At 39.7% G+C, this 20,325-nt stretch overlaps 1 protein-coding gene across 2 annotated transcripts in view; it reads right to left on the bottom strand.

The window, feature by feature from the left end:
• Positions 1-20,325, bottom strand: part of LOC120564331 (anoctamin-1-like) — a 49,019-nt gene that overhangs the window by 27,355 nt on the left and 1,339 nt on the right. For both annotated transcript variants that reach the window (XM_039809183.1, XM_039809182.1), the window contains exons 2-10: positions 14,093-14,485; positions 9,217-9,315; positions 8,460-8,611; positions 7,846-7,900; positions 7,573-7,621; positions 3,774-3,829; positions 3,451-3,486; positions 2,940-3,004; positions 646-780 (exon numbers count right to left, since the gene is read on the bottom strand). In XM_039809183.1, the coding sequence (XP_039665117.1) occupies positions 646-780; positions 2,940-3,004; positions 3,451-3,486; positions 3,774-3,829; positions 7,573-7,621; positions 7,846-7,900; positions 8,460-8,611; positions 9,217-9,315; positions 14,093-14,485 (1,040 nt within the window). The remainder of the gene's footprint in view (positions 1-645; positions 781-2,939; positions 3,005-3,450; positions 3,487-3,773; positions 3,830-7,572; positions 7,622-7,845; positions 7,901-8,459; positions 8,612-9,216; positions 9,316-14,092; positions 14,486-20,325) is intronic.

Below are 20,325 nucleotides of genomic sequence, written 5' to 3' on the forward strand. Positions count from 1 at the left end.
ACAAGATTTAGGTGAGCGTCTGTGTTTGAGGAGCCTATGTTAGGGTGCCATTAGTCTCGCATTGGCTTTCATGGCAGTAAGTATAAGAAAAGTATAAGGATGCGCTGTAAGTGGTCAGTAAAGCATTATTCTCGCATTGCCAGACCTATCCCCACAGCGCTTAGGAGTAAGGTCTGGCTACACTACACATACATTCTGGGACAGGAGAAAAAAAAAACAGTTTGCATTTCTTTAAACCAATCACAATCGTCTTAGGCGGCGCTAAACTCACAGACGTGAGATTGAAAGCCATCTTTTCAACTCACTCTCAGCAAGAAAGTACATTTACCACAATGTGAAGCTGTTCCTTTAAGCTGTTATATTAAGAGGTTTTTTTTACAACTATCTAACCCTTCTTGTGATGTCTCTGGATGTCATAAAGGATTTATCTGCAGATCCTCAGATCTCTGGGATTGTAGAGTACAATATTGCCATAACTATCACTAACTAAGATTGATGCCCAAAAGCAAGACATGTCAAATTAGCTTCAGCAAGACAAACAGCAGCACTAAATAATTGGTTAAAGAAGTTAGGCTGACAATCAAATTGCTCACAAAGGTGTGTGTGTGTGTGTGTGTGTGTGTGTGTGTTTGTGTGTGTGTTTACCTTGGTATGTTGTCATCGACTGTTGCACATCCATACAGAAACACAATGACTCCCACGACAGAGGCAGGAATCAGCATCTGGGTATACAGACCCAACCAGGCAAAGTACAGACCAATCTTCTCGCCAAAATACTTCCTAAACCCACAAAAAGACACAAATCATTTAGATTTCTCAGACAAAATTACCATGTTGGTATTCATATTGGTAGGGCAAGGTAATCTGAACTGTACTGATTTGCTTGACCAGGGTTATCAAATCTTAAAGGTCCCATGGCATGAAAATTTCAGTAGTTGAGGTTTTTTAACATTAATATGAGTTCCCCCAGCCTGCCTATGGTCCCCCAGTGGCTAGAAATGGCGATAGGTGTAAACCGAGCCCTGGGTATCCTGCTCTGCCTTTGAGAAAATGAAAGCTCAGATGGGCCAATCTGGAATCTTCCCTTTATGACATCATAAAGGGAAAGGTTACCTCCACTTTCTCTGCTTTGCTCGCCCAGAGAATTTGGCCCACCCATGAGAGAGAGAGACATCATGGCTTTCAAACGAGCAAAGTGGCAGTTAGTCAAGGCCACATCCCCACCCTCTACGTTGCCCCCCCATCCCTCTCTCTCCTCCTCAATAGCTACAAACACAGAAATGGCACATCCTAAGGAAAGCTCATTGGGGGACTGGCTCTAGTGGCTGTAATTCTGAACCAAGGCTGAATTTCGGGAAAGAGACTTCAGATTATTAGGGGACCACTAAGGTCTATATAAAAGAGACTTCAGATACAGTATTAGGGGACCACTAAGGCCTATATAAAAGCATCCAAAGAGCACCATGTCATGGGACCTTTAAAGTAAAATGTAAGCACAGATTCATAATGAAAACAGCACTGCGTTTAAACAGCACAGGGGGCTGCATTGTTGGGTGCATGTTGTTTAAAGTACTGGTGTACAAGGATTTGTTAAACTCAAAGGCAACTAGACTTGGTGAGTGGTGCTCCAAAGACATTTGGTCTCCCATCCGAGGGCTTCTTCAGATCTCACTGAAAGGTAGGGAAACCCAGCTATTTAACCGCTTTCCTCTATTAAACCTCCTGTCAAAATAATCAATACCGTTTTGTTTGTTAGGGCTCATGGCTGTTCTAACGACAGTCGTTATGGTCGTTGGAGACTTAACTCTTGTCTGCGGCATCCTGAGTCGCAGCTGCAAAAGTTAGCATGATGGAGATGGCCAAAATATACAGAGCTACTTATAGAGCCGTAGCCCCACCTACCAACGCCACTGGTTACTAATGCCCGTGAAATGTTTGTGTATCCACCCTGTGATTCGGATTCACTTAAATGGGTTCTTGCTTGGCCCATGCTACTATACACCCTTCCACTAGGTTTAATGAAAATCGAGCCAGTAGCTTTTCCAAAATCCTGCTGACACACAGACAAACCGAGTCTTATATTCAAATTGTTGAAGGGCTTATTTGCATCTTATGAACACAGCGTTCACACATACAAATTAGGCAGTCTGATTATTAATTTCTTGTACACTTTTCCAAGTGCAGAATAGCTTTGTTTGCAGCCTGTTTTTAATGTGGTACTTGTTGATGAAACGATGGAGCCCACGCTGGCAAGACAGATCAGTATTGCGGTCTGTATATGCACTAGAAGTGATTCCTACTTTACTAGCTCAACCATTTCCTTGTTGCTGCTTGCATTGTGTCAAAGGGACAAAGTTAGCAAATGTTAGGCTTTTCTCAACTTTTCCCTGTAGTGTTGATGAGCACATTTTAGATCTCTGTAGCTCAGCATGCAGCACTGGACTGAAACTCCAGGTCCCATTTATAACAAACTGAAGCACACTCCTAGCTTTGGAGTCTGTATCTGTAAATGGCCCCTTAACGTTCATTTGATGCACACAGCCAACACTTGATGGGAAAGCGTGATATGCAGGATGGCCATAATTCGCAAAACAAATATGTAGATAAAAGGTTTATGTTACAACTGTGCTCATAATTGTTTGTATTGTTGCAAAAGTAAAACATAGAAAAATCGTGCTTACCTCTGACTAATTTAGCTGTGACATCACAAAAAATCAGTGAATGCTTTTGGTAGTCTAAGGTAGTTCTAAGTAAAATATTCTCACTGATAATTATGGTCATAATAAAAAATATGATACAAGCACAAGTTGAATATGTACAAATCAATAAGCTAGAATGACATTCCTTAAAAAAATGCCTTGGCAGAATAGTAGGATGATCAGAGTTGTTAACATACAAGATTGGCAGTAAATGATATACCTAAAGAGATATGTCCTTACCGCACAAGTCCGATGGGCTGGTACTTGTAGAAGACACTGTAGTTTGCCCACTCATCATTCAAAAGCTAAGGAAGACATTCAACAGTATTTTGTTAAAGTGTTTGTACAATTTGATCATGCTTTTAGCCTTTCTACTGCCATATTTGTCTTTAATACAATGGTTGGGTAGAGTTCTAGCTCAGGAAAAGCCAGTAAGTAGACTTTTGAGTTGGGATTAGTTTTTCACAAAAGAGAAAAAACAGAGGCTACTTTTGTGTGGATTCCATACATGTTACACATGGGTTACATAGGAAGAGAGAAAAAACATCACACGGACTGACACACAGGATGTTTAAGCTGACCTAATTTTCTGTTTGTGCTCCAAAATTGAAGTGTTGACAGATTTTGTGGTCCTAGTGTGTGTATGTCAACTGTATGTGGACTCTACATGCGCAAAGCTGTACATGCGAATGCAAAACATAAAACAACATGTCTGTTACCGGCTTTGATACGTTTAGAAAAACTCTCTCACCTTTCTGTCATTGAAGCTCTCCTGATTAATGTCTCCCTGAAAAAGGAAAGACAAACACTGAAGCTAGTTACAATGAACACTGACTGAGATGGGTTTAAAGACTACGAAAAGAAGAGACGAGACAAGACTAGTTTAAAGAAAAGGTGGCTCTACAGTAGTTTTCTAGTGCTGGCGTCTTTTCACCTCATCTCCTAGTGATTACAAAAATGTGACTGATTACATGGGCTCCAAAACACTAGCATATAAACATAATTTGGATAATAGTACTAATAATAGTAGTACTAATAAGCTATTATTGCCAGGGTTAGTACTACATTACTCACATCGTGAAGAGGATATGCCGCTGTATAGATACCACTTCCCAGGAGACTGGTGATACCTGCCGAGAGAAAACAAACACAGATGCAGGTGTTACAGTTTTTCTTGATTGCTTTGATGCAGCAGTCAACTCAAACTCCACATTTTTCAAAACAGTTAACACACAGGCCGAAACAGTGGCTCTCATGGTCAAAATGAAACATTTTGTTTGCAAAAGGCTCTAAACGTGCCAAAACGTTTAAAATATGCAACAAAAGCAAATTTTGCCTTCAAACAACACAACTTGCAAAAGTGTATGAGCTCTTCCAATCAACCATTACACAGTGGACAACAAAATACATCACTCGAATCAGTGCACCATTGCTTGTCATTGTAGCCTATTACTGTATGTAGCTTTCATGCCAGAGCAATTTGTTGTCAAATTTGCCTCCTTGGATCCAGAATCAGAAATGCTTTGATGCAAATTTTATTGATTCCATTGATTCTTTTTTCAAACTGTGGCTGAAAACAGAAATACTGTAAATATTACACAAAATACATGTAAACCAAAATAGAATCTATTAGAGTATAAGAAATTAAGAACAAAAATCTATAACAGTAAAATATAAACATATATTACTGTAGAGTATAAGAAATAGCCATTGCACCTTTTAAGGCCTGCAGACTGATTGCTAATTGAAGATTTGTGTGAAGGAATGTCAAACAGGTGCTTCAGTGATTTCATACTGATGTAGGTAGTTTCAAATAGTTAAGAACTTATGGTTTCTGTTTGGTTAGCATAGCTAAAACAACGGAGTTTGGACTGCTTGAATGACATCCGTGTTCTGCAAAAGGGTGGGAAGATGTGTCAATCCAATGAGAAAGGGTTAACACGTTTGCAATACGTGTCTTCTGCTCTGCTGAGACAGTGATGATGAAAACCGAGTAGATCCCAGTTCTTTAAGCAGGTCAAAGCAATCAAGAAAAACTGTAATGTGCTTCATACCCTAGCTCAGTAAATGTGACCCCTGTGTCACATTTTTCTTTACTTACGACAGCCACAATGGTGCGCACACTCACCCTCTCTCATGTACTCGAGCACACTTTTATCTAAAGCAACTTACAGACACTGATGGGGCAGCATCAGGGGTTCAATGTCTCGTCCAAGGACACTTTGAAATACAGACTGCACACACTATATTTTAGCTCGCAGTCAGACAACTTTGTAGCTCGCACACCAATAACGTGCGCGTGCGTGTGTGTGTGTGTTTATGTGTGTGTGTGAGGTAAAAGTGGAGTATGTGCATGCATCCTTGATATATGTCCTAAATAGCCCCTTATAGAGGCCTACTCTCTCGCTACATATTCACTATTTTCAAACTCTCGACAACATCTACATAAAAGGAATCCAACCACTGTCTCTACACGGATGATATATTGGTAAGTAAATTTATTGAATTATATTCGAATATTACAGACTACTCTAATTACCGGAATTACTCTTCCATTCTTCCACTACGTACACTGTAAAAAAGTACAGACCCATTTAGTTATGTCCACTTATTTCTTATTTTTAACTGAACAAGCTAATACAATTTATGAGTTTTTAAAAGTTAAACTTGCATTTATTCATTGGGTCGACTATTTAATTTTTTTTATCAGATATGTATGTGTTGATTGAACTTGGGTATGTAAGTGATCAGTTGAAAAAAAGTGTGTGTGTGTTGGAACAAAAAAGAGTTGCCTTTTGAGTTTAAAATAACCTGTCTTCACGGCATAGTTAAAGCATGGACACAATAAATTAATTATACACCGCAGATAAGTGATGTAGCCTATGCAAATTTCTATTAAAATATAACACGTGTTGTGGCAAACAAGAAAGCACTAGTGGGAGGAGGGAGTACCTGTCTAAGGCTTGTGAATTGTGAATTTGGCATTTCACTCTTCTCAAATTGAAATGTACTTGAAAAGTACTTTCAAAAGTCAAACGTTTAGCTCCGCCCACATTTAGCCCAACCCCAATCTACGTACTGCAGTCAGGTGCAATTGGTTCATTGGCTGGTCAATTCCCATTATGCAAGGCGGTAAATAGAGTTTGTTTTAAAATTTGCTGAAAAGTTTGCAGTTTGTTCGAAATACAAATGTAACTTTATGAATTCCGTTTATTAAACGTGTGCTTAGAATGTAGTGTTTTGTTGCCTGGTAATTGTCTTTGTTGTGCTGGTTTACATTTGTAACCATGAGTTAAGTGACTGTTATGTTTGATAAGAAGAGCTGGAGTATTGCAGCATTAGACTTTGAGCAGTAATAGGCTTCCTTCAGCCATTAATCTGCAGTGTGTCACTTCACTAGCCCAAGTGACGCAAGATCAGCGGCTTTAGAGGGACCCCTATTTCGCACGGGGCCCTGGGGCGGCTGCACCCAAGCACCCACGTTATGTCTGCTATAAATGTGGTTATGGTATTATAACTTTGAACTGTGAGTTGTAATAAAGCAGAAAAGTATGTCTGTTATAATAGGCAAGGACGGTTTCTTGCATTATTAAAGAAAGTAAGTTATTTGTTTTAACTTAAAGTATGAAGTTAAACCAAGTAATAAAAAGTTAAATCAACTAAAATAACAACTTTATTATCTTTAATTTCTAAGTTGAAACAAAGGCAGTCTTCAAGTTGAGTGAACTTTGATTTTCAAGGCAGCAGGTGAACTTGCATTTCCAAGTTAAACTACCATGAAATGTATTACAGTGTGTGATCTTTTAGTAAAAACAGTCTGCTTAAGTTGAAAGTATAAGTTCAATTGCTGCCTTAAAAACATGAGTACACCTAACTTGAAAAGACAATTGGTATGAATACAGTTAGTTGAAATGGTGTAAAACTGTATGTTTGTTTAACAAAAGGAAGCAAGTTTCCTTGAATATACAATGTAAAATAGATGGTTGTTTTAACTCACAGTATCAAGTTCTAACAATAAATTATTATTAATTAAACATCTTCTCTAACTTACCTTCGTGAGTTGAAATAGCATACAATTGTATTTTTTCTTGACAAGAGGAAGCAAGTTTCCTTGAGTGGACAATGTAGTATTGTTAGTTGTTTTAAATCACAGTATCAAGTTCAAACAATAAATGATCATTAATTAAACATATTCTATAATCTAACTTTGTGGGTTGAAACAGCACTATTCTTAATGTTGGTTTTACTCACATTTTTAAGGCAGCAATTGAACTTACATTTTTAAGTAGAACCACACTGATAATTTTTACAGTCTAGCTACAGCTGGTATGAACCAGCCCATACACCTTCTATCCCTTTATGCACGTCACATCACTTATTTAGGCATTAATACAGTATTTCCCCGGGCTGTCAGAACTGTTCAAACTCAACTTCACTCCACTACTCCAAACAATAAATGGCACATTTAAACAGCCGCTAGACAGACCAAAGTGCTTTACAGAGCTAGCATAAAAAAAAATAAAACCAGCAAAACAGAGCATAAAACACATAGTATAAACAACAAGGCTAAGAGCAACCTTAAAACACTGATTCAGATATACAAAAGGACAACTCAAATAGGAAATCAGTATGCTAATGAAAATAGGTAGGTTTTTACCAACGACTTAAAGATAGCGAGGTTGGGGGCCATTAACTATAGCACAGCTTTGGCCTAAATTAAATACACTATTTTCAATTATTTCAACTTAACCCTCCCTCACCTGGTCCAATCGTTAGATTCAATCATCTCCAAATTCTACTGGAAGAACAAGACACTGAGCATAAAACTCTACCAAAGGAGGCCTGGTGGCCTGTGATAGAGATCCAGACTTACCCATGCTGTACTTGGCCTTGCATTTTGTTCTTTTTAGTATTTCAAAAACCTGAAAGGAAAATAAAAAGCAGAAGAACTTAACTTTATTTACCATGCTTCTGAAGAAAATATTCATTGGAATATTGCTCTTCTCTGCAATAGTAAAATTTAACCTTAACCAAATTCCTGGTGGTTTTCATTCAGAAATTACGCAAATAATGGTTCTGAGAGTTGACAGTTCGGGGAAGGACTGTCTATTCATCAATCCCTGGTAGAAAACTTCTGTGGACTTACTATTGAACTCCTGGTTCTGCTGTCAAAGAAGTCATCTTTATCTGAGAGGTCAAACCTGTTAATTAAATACACAAATGCACACATACTTGTTACTGTCTGTTAAAGTTCAGACATCTTAATGTTGTGTATACCACAGTATTAGTACAGTAACACATGTTTGAAAATAACCTAAGTTGTGCTTCCAGTCAGCCAGTTTTGGATCACTGTTAAGATACAGCCAAAGGAAATAAACATGTTCTGTCATGTTCCAACTAAACATCTTCCAGCAGTTCAATGGACATATCTGGTAGACCTTTAATATGAAAATCCAGGTTTCTACCGAACCTGTATATGTTTTTGCAGTGCTACTCATTTGCATAAAAAGTGCCAATTTTGCTCCAAGTGTATGCATGTTACGTCATTTAAATATGCGCAAATAGAACAGGAGTACAGAGATGCTGTTTGATTGGCAGTGCAGTTAGAGGTGCATTTCACCCTTTGCAGGTGGATTATATGGTTTCTTTGGACAAAACCTTCATTGCAGGGGGCCTCTTTACTGTTGTGTGGCTGGTACACTCATGTTAGGCTATGTTAGGTCCAACCTTTTTCTATCAAAGTGTAAACGGTGCACTTACAGGTGTTGTTTTTCCCTGGAGAAAGTGTGTGACAGGTGTTTGAAGTTCTTGGGTTGATGCTCGTCAACATGAGGGTGGAGAGGTTCGACAACTTTACTGACCAGGGAGCTGATCTTCTCCACAACACCACTCAATTGCTTGACTTCATACACCTAGAAATCACAACATCACACACACACACACACACACACACACACACACACACACACACACACACACACACACACACACACACAGATTATCTCTACTCGGCTTAACGGCATGCTTGTGGAGGTTAGGTAACAGCAACTTATTATGGTTTTCACCAAAATAACCAAAGTAAAATATGTATTCAGGCGATTCCTATACTGTATATGAACGTCACTGCTCACCAGGGCAGGAATTTCATAGGGGCATGATGGCTGCTTTCTGTAATATTCTTTCCATTTTGTTATTGTGTTTTTATTAAATGTTGTGTTTTGAATCTCAGTGCCACCGTTTATAGGCCCACTTAATGGATGTGTACAGTATAAGTGTATCACTGTCATTTTTGAACAGAATTGACTGTGAAAACAATGGCTTGCTCTAATTTACTGGACAGTCACTGCGATCAGCAAAGCTCCAGTTGTTCACAGCAACAATGCAATTTGAAACAGGTTCTTTTAACATTGCACACATACACAGACAGTAACAAAGTTGGGTTACTCAAATAGCATTAGAAGAAAATTGGCTTCTTCATTCTTTACCTAGAGCAAAAGACGGAGACAGTGAGTCTTACCTTCTTGGTGGGCATCTTTAGTTTCATTAACTCGGCCTCTCGACAAAGAATGTTCCAGGGAGCGTGAATCTTCACAAAGCCCACCCCTGCAATCTTGGTCTAAGAGACATACAACAAACAAATATGACAGTTGTATACAACTCAGATTTTTTGATGTCATTAGGAATACAAAACAGAAACTTTGACTAGAATGTTGAATGTCAAGAAAATGACATACCAGGTGGGGCAAGCAAAAACCCCTTCACACACGTACACTGTGTACAACCCTCTAGGCCAGTGATTCCCAAAGTGTGGTGCGCACACCCCTTGGGGTGCTTGAGGTGCCTCTAGGGGGTGCGCGAGAGGAAAAATTTAATGGTGTAATAACTACACCAATACTTTTTAGTGGTAGTTTTCATGAAATAAAAACCTAAAATTGAAAACTTTGCTTTATAAATTTTAATAAATGTACCCAAAATGCACTTCAGTTCCTGCCAGTCAGCCTGTCTTTAGGTAACATACGTGTAGCGTAACATTACTAGCTTTAACGTTACCTATATAGGCCTACTAGCTAGCCTACTAGCTGAAATAGTTTTTTACGCAAATATACACAACTGGCTAACAACAGGGAAACTGTCAGGTGGAACATCTAAAGTTATAAGTCATGAAAGAGGAGCGAGAAACAGAGAGACTGAGGAATCTGAGGCGAGAGAAATGGAGAGATGCATTAGGTTGGAAAGACCTGCACCGGAGAGCACAGGCAAATCAAGAGGACATATGCTCATCATCCAGGCAAGTAGGGAAAAGAGGCAACGAGAGTGAGCATCAGAATGGAAGAAAACAAAGGAAATATGATGAATATTATTTGGGTCTGGGCTTCACTTGGACTGGCGATGCAGATTGCCCAAAGCCACAGTGTGTGGTGTGCAGTGAGGTTCTGGCTAACAGCTGTATGAAGCCCTCTTATCTGCGTCGCCTGAACACAAAGCAGGTAAGTCAGAACCCCCTTACTTTAATTTGGATCTGTACCATGACTGGATAAAGTTCTACAGTCAAATTTCCTTTTGGGCCACATTTACTGCAAACATTGTCAGAGCCACATCATTTGCAATATTTAAATTAAAGACAGCACAGAACATCATGCCTGGGGAGACTGAAAATCAGTGGTGGTACACAAGAGCTTTTGGGCCGGGTAGGTGGTCGTCATTCAGCAGTCTTAATTCTACTTTATGTTGTAGACAAATTGTCACATCATATTGCAAAATGTGACACAGCAGTGTTTGTTCCAAAATAGAGTTAGAATACAGAGTTAAAACCAACGAGTCTGATGTGTGTAAAGGTGTGTGTGGTTATTTAGTAGCAGCCTGGTGTCATCTGCATATAAGTTAATTTGAGTAAACAAAGTGGACGGCCATGCCTAATGGTAGCAGATGTATCAACATGCGTCCTGCTGCCTTCAGAAAGCTGCAGGGATTTAATGACCTGAAGGAGAAGTTTTTTTTTACAGTACAAGTATATAGTATAATAAATATAAGCAGCTGCAGACAACAGATACTATAAGGATCACCCATATTAATGTATGGATAAATGCAGACTAATTTACAGGTGTTCCTGCTTTTTCCACATTTAAAGTTATTTTTGATGCCAATTTAAATGCATCTGCTGGTTGGAAAGAGTGACGATGGTCTCAAGTCAGGTCTCAGTTCAGAAATGTCGATTATCTGTGACCAGATAAAGCCACAATTCCACAAATGCCAGGAGCTTAGCATCAAGTCCTGTCAAGTGAGACAAAGGGTCCCGACCATGCACGTTGAAAAATGACCCCAAAGGGGTAGCCAGAGCGTTAAATATTGCCATGGATTGGATTGCATTGGAATTACTTAAAAGCCCCCTGCATCAGACTGAAACACTAAAGGAGACTTTTTGTGGCAGGAACTAACACCAAAGGCACTGGACCAAGCGTCGGTTTTTGATGCACTGCGAGTGAGACTGTGTTGGACCAGGGTTCAACCCGTGTTGACTGGCTTGGTTTGACTTGACAAAAGAAGGGTTGATCAAGGGTCAGATAACCCTGGTCCGACCCTGGTTATTGGTGTGAAAATGTTATCCAGAGACCTCCACGTTTCACCTATTAAATGGGATGAGAAGAGCTGATGTGATTGGACATCTCTGAAATTTGTATCAACCGGCTGATTTTGTATACCTCCTAATAATAACGTACTCAGCCTCTCTAAGCATTACACAGGGCTCAGCGTAGTTTGTGCTACCACTGATGGTCACCAAAATATCAAAGAAGAGTTGCTCACACGTGTGTGTGTGTGTGTGTTTGTCCTTGTTCAGTTTCAGGAAAAAAGGAATCAAGCCCTTCTATGTGGTACTTGCAAACTCAGGTCAGCCATTGCAATTCACTGCTGTGGAGAGCCATATTTTCTATTTATATGTTGGCATCAGGACACCTTATACATAGGCAGAATATCAGTTTACACTTTTACATGCCTGATACACAGATATATCCCAGCTGCAACCCTGCAAATAGTTTTATAAAAATTGGCTGCCTCTTTAATTGTTGAAGGACACATCCAAACTTGTCTAAAAATGTTGTTACTAGTAAAAAGGCTACTTATAATAAAACATCTTCACAAGTAGTTAAGTACCAGTGGATCCTTTGGTAACATTTTCCAACATTCTACGATTAATCTTCTGATCCACTTCCTCAATACATACGCGGTTGTTGTTGCTGAAACAAGAGGAAAGAAAGAGGAGAGAGTGCAGTAGGAGGAGAGATGAGAGCAGTAGAGGAAACAAGAGAGGATGGAAGAGGAGAGGAAACAAGAGAGGAGAGGGAAAAGGAGAGGAGAGCTCTACAAAAAACATCTAAACACAGGAAGTCTGGATGGGACCCAAATTGGCCTGAAATAGCAGTGTATAATTCCAGTGTCATGGAAAATGACTTTTTAAACTGTATGCATTGTGACCTATGATGCACAACCCCACTTTCTTCTTTTTTTCTATTTTCCCTTTTATCTTTTCTACTTTATTATCCTTTCTCTGATTAGCTTACATCTGATTTGCTCCTTGATATCATATCCATACAGGGCCTTTTGTCGCTGTTCTGCTATGTCAGTCTTTAGCTGAGCTTTTAGTCATCTGAGGTTAAAAGTACCTTCGCATAGTGTAATCATTTGGCTTGCACTGCCAGTCAAAGTGGTGAGAACATGCTACATCACAGCTGGGTGTGGTCACACGTACAACAGACCACAACACCCAACATCACAGCTGGGTACAAGAGACTTCAACCCCAAGAGGCCAGTGCAACTTAGCTTTTTCCTCCTTCGAAAATCCTGTGTGGAGTTACTCTGCAACAGTGATTATGTTTAGCTACATGCACACCACTATTATTCCAAATATGACAATATTCCTAATTAGATACGGGTCATGTAAACAGCATATTCCAGTTGGATATCCCAAATAAGGCCTTTTGTCGATTATAGCATTTTATGATTAGGACATGTGGGATATGCTGGTGTTATTGCGATTTAAGAAGCATTCTTTGGACATGTGCATTCGGAATATGCATCTCAATCTGGGTTTTTACTGCAGTTTACAGGCTGGTTTAGGCCTCTTGCCTGTTTATGGCTTAAGGCTGCGGTAGAGATGCATGTCCAAAAGACCACATCTCTGGTTGGAAAAAGAAACACACCTACCTAGGGCAAGTACTATTTTTTTACTGTCTGGTCCAGTATTAAGCGTGAACGCTGTAACCGGCAGCCACAGACCGGGCTGCAATGTAACCCCACTGGGCAAATGTGCATCGTCAATTTGGTCCACTGTTTTTTTTTTCTTTCATTATGGAAAGGATCCCTACAGAGATAGGCATTTTTAAAACCTCTTTGAGATCTTTCTGTTTAACCAGAAACAGCTCTAAGGTTGCTAGCGCTAAACCCTCCAGACTCTATTTAAAAAAACAATACTTAGCATGTAGAGCCAACATAATTTCACATGTAAATCGGTAAACTATATGTTGAATTCAACCAAAACTAGAATTGTGATGGTTGGAAAAGTGGAAAGATGACCCATAACGGCTTTTCATAGTTTTATTTAGTTTCTGTCAACTTTGAATGAAGTGTATTTCACCATACTAAAATTACTGTTTATTTACATGGAGTCTGGTGGGTTTAGCGAACGCATTTTTGCGGATGTTTACTCTTTAACAGAAAGGTCAACCTCCTTAGAAATCCTTTCCATAATGTTGTCAGACACTTAGAATATTAATCTGAGTCTGTCAGCGGCAAAACGAGCACTTTTGTCAACGTAAATACAAGCTGCACAATTGCCCTATTAACTTACATTGTAGCTTGCTTAATACTGGACCAATGTCAGACTGTTGTTCAGTCACTTAGACACAAAAATATAACATAGGAAAATAGGGTCCAGGTAGAAAAAAACAGTAGTTACCCTTTAAAACATTATGAAAAGACTTAAATATCAATAGATTTTTGAATATGAGCAAACATTGCAACACTGACCAAGAACGTCGTTGAAGGAATGAAAGAGGGAGGCTTTGTTCGCACGGTCGAACAAGTGGAAAACTTATATCCTAATATCCTATTTTGCAAGGCTGCATGTTAACAGGAATATTGGTGGAATATTCTTTTATTAGCCATGTAAACAGCTTAGTTGGAATATTGTCTTTTTCAGAATAGGGGGAAAACCAGAATGTGTTTGCATGTAAACAAGGTCAGTGTTTCCTACTTTGCTACACTGTGTTAATTAACTTTGTGACCTTTGCAAATGGAATGTCTTTCATGCAGTAGTTTCCAAATACTATCAGAAATAGATTTTAGGTGGAGTTGAGAGTGTGTCTGGAAAGAATAAATGGATAAATATGTAAACTCACATCCTCATCTTTCTCCAGCTCCAGCCCCATGTCTCTCAGTTTCCCCTCAAACTCCTTCCTCCTGAACATCTTGTGATCCTCCTGACCATTGAAGGTCTCTCCGGGACAGCCCAGCTCCACGTCGGCCACCGGTGATGATGGCAGGGACGATGAGTTTCTCGCCCTTTGTGCTTGGTGAAGTCGGAAATGTTCGCCAAAGCTCTGGGGGCCCCGGCGTAGGCTGCGGGCGACAGCATTTTCAGTGAGCACGTGCGATGACTGTCGGCCGGAGCGGCCCCCGGCCAGCTTCTTCACATGGTAGGTGAGGATGTAGTCGACCCGCCGCTGACCGTCCTGGAAGTAGAGGCCGTGCTGGCAGAGGGTGTTTTCCTCGGGGGTTAGAGCCTTCAGCAGCTGCAGCATGCACATGGGGACAGACAGGAAGGAGGGAGGAAGACATTTTTTCGTGAGCAGTTTTGTATCTCTTATGTTTCTTGGATGTAGGATTTAGAGAACAAAGTAAATCTTTCCACCTGGCTTAGTTAGCAGATGATATAGCATAGCCATGGCAAAATTGATTTAACAAAATTGTAGGAGCCAAAATGGAATAATAATATAATAATAAAAATGTATTTGAGTTCTGAGTTTAAAGTCATTATTCTGAGAAAAAAGTTTTCTTTTTTATTAATTGAGAAAAAAGTCAGAAAAGTCACAATTCTGACTTTAAACTTAGTATTGTGACTTTAAAAAACTAAACTCAGAACTCAAATAATTTTTTCACATGTGGCCCTAATCCTCTTCCCATATTTTTGCTTATAGTTGATTGACAGCTAGGCCACTGATTGGTAAAAAAAACAGTTATTTTAACCATCTTGTATCATCGTATTTCATCTCTTTTAAGAATCCATTAGTACTATTATTTCTTTTCACTCATTAACACACATGTTGCATTAGCCTACAACATTTTGGTAGGATCATAAACATTTGATTTAAAATGTATTTATTTTAAATTGATTTCATTGCTAATATTTCAGTTTGCATGTCACAGGAAAACAAGCTGCCCCTGTGTTACTCAATAGGTCACCAGGAGTTCCCTGGGCAGATGCCCTGAAACCTCGACTGTCGGACAAGTTAGAGGTGAAACACTTTAGCAATGAGTCACTTAGCCAAATTAAGCTTTGTTAATACCAAGCTGTCATCTCCTGTATGCGAGGGCTACTGTATATATAAAAATCATCCCGCAAGATTTTCCACAGTCTCTTACCTATTACTTTCCATTAAGGACAACAAGGAAGAGACAGCAGAGAGAGACCCTTTTAAATGAAGGGTTGATACAACAGCGTCAACACTGGTGTAATCAAATAAATACAATTGAACATTAAGTAGATGGGGAATGACATCCAACAAAGGTTTCCCAGCCAGACTCAAACCAGGGACCCTAGGTCACCTGGGGCGGCTGTGGCTCAGGTGGTAGAGCGATCGCCAATCGAAAGGCTGGTGGTTCAATCCTTAGCCACTTCCATTTAGAAGTGTGCTTGGGCAAGACACTGAACCCTGAATTGCCGAGCTGCGCCATAGGAGTGTAACTGTGTGTGAATGTTTATCTGATGAGAAGGTGGCACGTTGTATGGCAGCATCGGCCAAAGTGTATGAATGTATAAATACAGTCCATTTACATTTACCAGGGTGGCTTGATAATTAAATAGCTTTAATCACATGTATGTAAAAATCAAGTCTAAGATATACTATTCTTGTTCAGATATAGAGGCGTAGTCTGCAGCAATTGTTTATAGTATTATTGAGCAACATTATACAGTAAAATCCATAAATGTGCCTATATATTCTACATATCAAAAAGTTTATTCACATTACAACATTACATCTTAATGTCTTTGGTGTAATATACTCTATGCTACGGGTGTCAAAACCAAGGCCCGCGGGGCCAAGTGCAGCCCAATCTTATTTCAATACTCACATGTAATCCACTCAGATGTTCACTGGAGTGGTTCTACCCTGTGAGATCTGAAACTGAAAAGCCTGAGTGGTTGTCAGACCTTCTTTTTTGAGTTTGTGGTGTAGTTTTGTATCTCCCTGGCCATCTGAACACTGAACACATTAAACAAAAGCTTGCAAGGGTGGGTTGTTCAACACATGAAATAGTTAGTTGTGAGGTGGGAATGTTGCACACAGCTCTGCAGGAACTCCAGTTTTACAAAAGCCAAGATTTCCGTGAAAATGAGAAAAATATGTGACTGTGCTCACAGCACTGATTATAGAATTTAGCCAGCACTTTAAAGAGTCTTGCACTTGGGGTCTACTAGAATAGGTTTACATGCTTTGATGTTCAAAAAACACACTATGTTTCTCATACTGCCCATTGCTGCTGCTTCTCTGTCTGAAAAACTCTTGCTGAGCTCTTGGCCTGCCTTGCTGAAATGCCCAGTCTTCTCTGATTGGTCAGCTGGCCCACTCCATTGTGCCACTGGGCAGGCTGTGCTTGCTCAATGCAGCACCTATGGGCAGCACATATGAAAAACTGGGCCGGCGTTCTCAATCAGTGACATCACTAACTGAGGTATTTCAAACAGGAATGTGGGGGAGGCGTTTCAGGCAGTTGAGAAAAAGTGCTGTCTGTGAGAGACGGGAACAATTCAAAAAAGCATAATAGGGGCTCTTTAACCTCAAACCTGCATGCAGTTGGAGCTTATTGAAATGCACAGTAATGAGACTCTCCAGCGCTTTCTAGAAAATTCTATTGGAGACATAAATAGTGTGTGAATCATTAGCTGTGTCGTTACATGAGCCTTCAATATTTCTCCATGAGATCTACTTCTGGCTGCAGATCTGAAAGGAAGGTGTCTACAGATCAAACTACACAGAGAACACGCAACACAATTTGAAGGGGAACGCCACCCAATTTACACTTGAAGACACTTGAATCAGTTTACTAGTCACGGGTCGGGTTGGGTTCCAATAGCTGGAGCAGCAGCCGGGGAATAACTGTAACGGCACTTTCTCCCTATGTATAGTATAGTTGTGACACCACAACCATCCAAAGTCTGTTTAAAGTCAAAGTTTCAGGCTCTGTGCATTTATCTGTGGATTGAGCGTTTTGATACTTTCACAGTGTTTATGGAGCACCTCCACCTGCTTTATAATAAAAAGTCACTTTTTACAATATGGGACCTTTAACAGAAAGTCTGTGTTACAAACAAAGAGTTTGAAAGACATGGAGATTCACCAGGTTTAGAGGGTGTAATTTAAAAATAAATACAATTGGTATTATGGGAAATGTCGTTGGTAAAAACCTATTTATTCTCATTAGCATATCGATCTCCTTTTTAGGTTGGTTCTTCTTTTTTATACTTGAGTCTGTGTTTTAAGGTTGCTCTTAGCTTTGCTGTTTTTTATTTTGTGTTTTATGCGTTGTCTTGCTGGTTTTATTTTCTTATATGCTTGCTCTGTAAAGCACTTTGGTCTGTCTAGCGGCTGTTTAAATGTGCTATATAAATAAATGAACTTGAACTTGAACTTGATGTAGGATCAAGGGTTTTTATTTATCCATAATGCAGTAGGTACTAAAAGTCAAGATGCATGTATATTGGACTCTGCTGCTTTAATTTTGATCATTCTTTTTTCTTATCTTATTTTGTCTCTTGTGAGTAACCCGACTCTGTGAAGTGCAAAAATAAACCACTGGAAAACTGATCTCATCCTCACTACATGGCCATGATTCTGAGTGTAGCTCTGACACCTCAGTTACTTTCAGTAGGTGTGCTAAATTCTCAGGGCCTATGCTCAAACCTTCGAGATTAGCACTAAATAGTATTGATTATTGCATTGTATTTAATTTTATTGCCAATAAACAATAGTCCAAGTTTCATTATTGGTACCAAAAAGATTTTTTTATGCCTTACTTAGAAAAAACTACAAAACTCTGTTTTTAATTTATTTTTGTTTAACTAAAGGAAGTTAAATGTTAAATATGTGAACACAAGCAGTTACAATTTCATCAAAACTAAAATAAGATTTTAACTTTGCATTCCATGCCAGCTTTTGAAACAACGCTGACCAAGATAAACTATTTGGATGGGTGGATATTTAGCAGTTGGCTAGTCCACATCCACGACGTTCCACTTCTGGGATTGCTCCAGTGCAGCTGGAAATTCCACCCGGATGCACCTCTTTTCAGCGGTTGGTTAACTGCTCCTCAGATCTCTGCAGAGTAAATCCAGACAGCTAGCTAGACTAACTGTCTAATCTGTGTTTTCTGTTGCACGACTAAAACTACTTTTGAACGTACACATGTTCCACCAAAACAAGTTCCTTCCTGAGACTATTTTGCAGCGGCGCCGTGGCTCCACCCATGATGATTGTGATTTGTTTAAATAAATGCCAATAAACCAGAGCACGTTTTTCTCCCATCACGGAAAGCTGTGTGGACTAGCCAGACCTTCCTCCACAGCGCTGTGGAGGAAGGTCTGGCAATGCGAGTCTAGCAGTAGGCTGACATTCCTGTGCAGCTATCATATGTTTGGAAGTGAAAATAGCAGTGTTATATATAAAATTAGCAACCGAAAACATCTGTCAGCTGTCAGGCAGCGTACAGGACACAGGAACTGGACACTGATCATGGAGTCACTCACACCTGCAGCACCGGAGAACCTTCCACTGCAAATACCAGGCACCACAGTCAGAACTTTAGCAACTCAAATGAAGCATAGCATAAGTTCTGGCAGGTCATGGAGTCAAGCTCGGCTATTATCTCACCTGATAGCTGACAGTTCCTAAGCCAGCACACCAGCTGATGGCTCAGCTGATTCCCTCTTTTGATTGGATTTCCAAATAGCGCGCTCTATTCAAACTGCTTTTCCCAGCCTACCTTGCTGCATCTCTGCTAGCGCTTGCAACCACTTCCACCCCAGCTCCTCCTTTTGAATTGATGTTGTCTGACTTAATCAGTGTCGTGTCTCTGTCATTGATGCTGCTCTGTTCTGTACCCTTGGGGGATCCTAAACTGCTGCTCTCCCTGCTTAAGGCTTTCCACGTATGCATGTGGAAGTGTTGGAAGGCCCCAGAACAGAACCATACCGCCAAATACAAGTTGCAGATGAATGAACCTATTTTGACAAAGTGGTCTTGACTGAAATTATATCTGTGTATTCCAGTGTGCCAAAAATAGTGACTAATGTTATGCCATGTCCTATCATCTGATATCAAGTAAGTCAACAGACCATTTTTGTATTATGGAAGCACAAACCATTTTGGAAACAAAACAATCTCGTCAAGGTCCATTTTTCTGAGTGTAGCATGAGTTATCAAACTTTTGAAACTGTTTCACAGGAAGAGAACAGACCGTGAGTATAATCTACAAATACTCAAAATTGTATTTTATTTAAAAAATATTTGGCAATAGATAAATGAACAGTTATCATAGGGACACAGGCTTAACATTGGGAAAATGCATTTTTCACTTCATGAGGCCTTTAAAGGAATTTTAATTAAGCTCCAGGACAGATATTAGGCTACATGTTTTTTTCGAGCTACATGGTTAAAATGCAAGAAAATTTGGATAGTGCCAAAAGGCAGGCCTACTTGGTTCTTTCAGTGAATGATTGTAAAGATTTACAAAGAATATGTTTACGGCATTTCCTCTCTAAATGGGACGTTTTGAGACCGATTGGTGGGATTGCTGTGAACGAAGTACACACGGAGATACACCGGTAAGAGCTAAAGAGGTTTAACCATGCATCCAGCTAATTTAAATAGATCACGTTACTGTATTACCCCGTGTCCCCCTTCTGGCCCTGCCCCTGCGTACACACAAGTTAAAATGAAATCTGTGTGTAGGTTTGTTTCATGAAGGACGCCCCATGTCTCTCCGTTCTAATCCAGCTCTTCTTTAATGAGCTCTCTGCTGCCCGGACCACCAGAGAAGAGTCATACATTAGCTGCAGTTGAATGCAGTGGGAGTTCCCCCGTCGATACGCACGATACGCACTTTCTTTTGATCTTCCTCATGAGTTGGGTTAGCAGTGATGGTTCATGGGTGACAGATCGTCAACGCTGTGCAATGAATCCGGTATTATATGACTTACAAGGCTGTGTGAGCAAAAAGGGCAGCAGGAATCCTAAATGTATCCTTGTTGTCCTAAATGTTTTGTTCTTATTTGTACTGCCTGCTTCGTTGTAATCATGAATCAATAAAGTCTGAATCTGTGTGTGAAATATTTAAACAGAATATTTAAACTTCA

Source organism: Perca fluviatilis, chromosome 8, assembly GCF_010015445.1.
Source record: "Perca fluviatilis chromosome 8, GENO_Pfluv_1.0, whole genome shotgun sequence".
Classification (NCBI taxonomy): domain Eukaryota; kingdom Metazoa; phylum Chordata; class Actinopteri; order Perciformes; family Percidae; genus Perca; species Perca fluviatilis.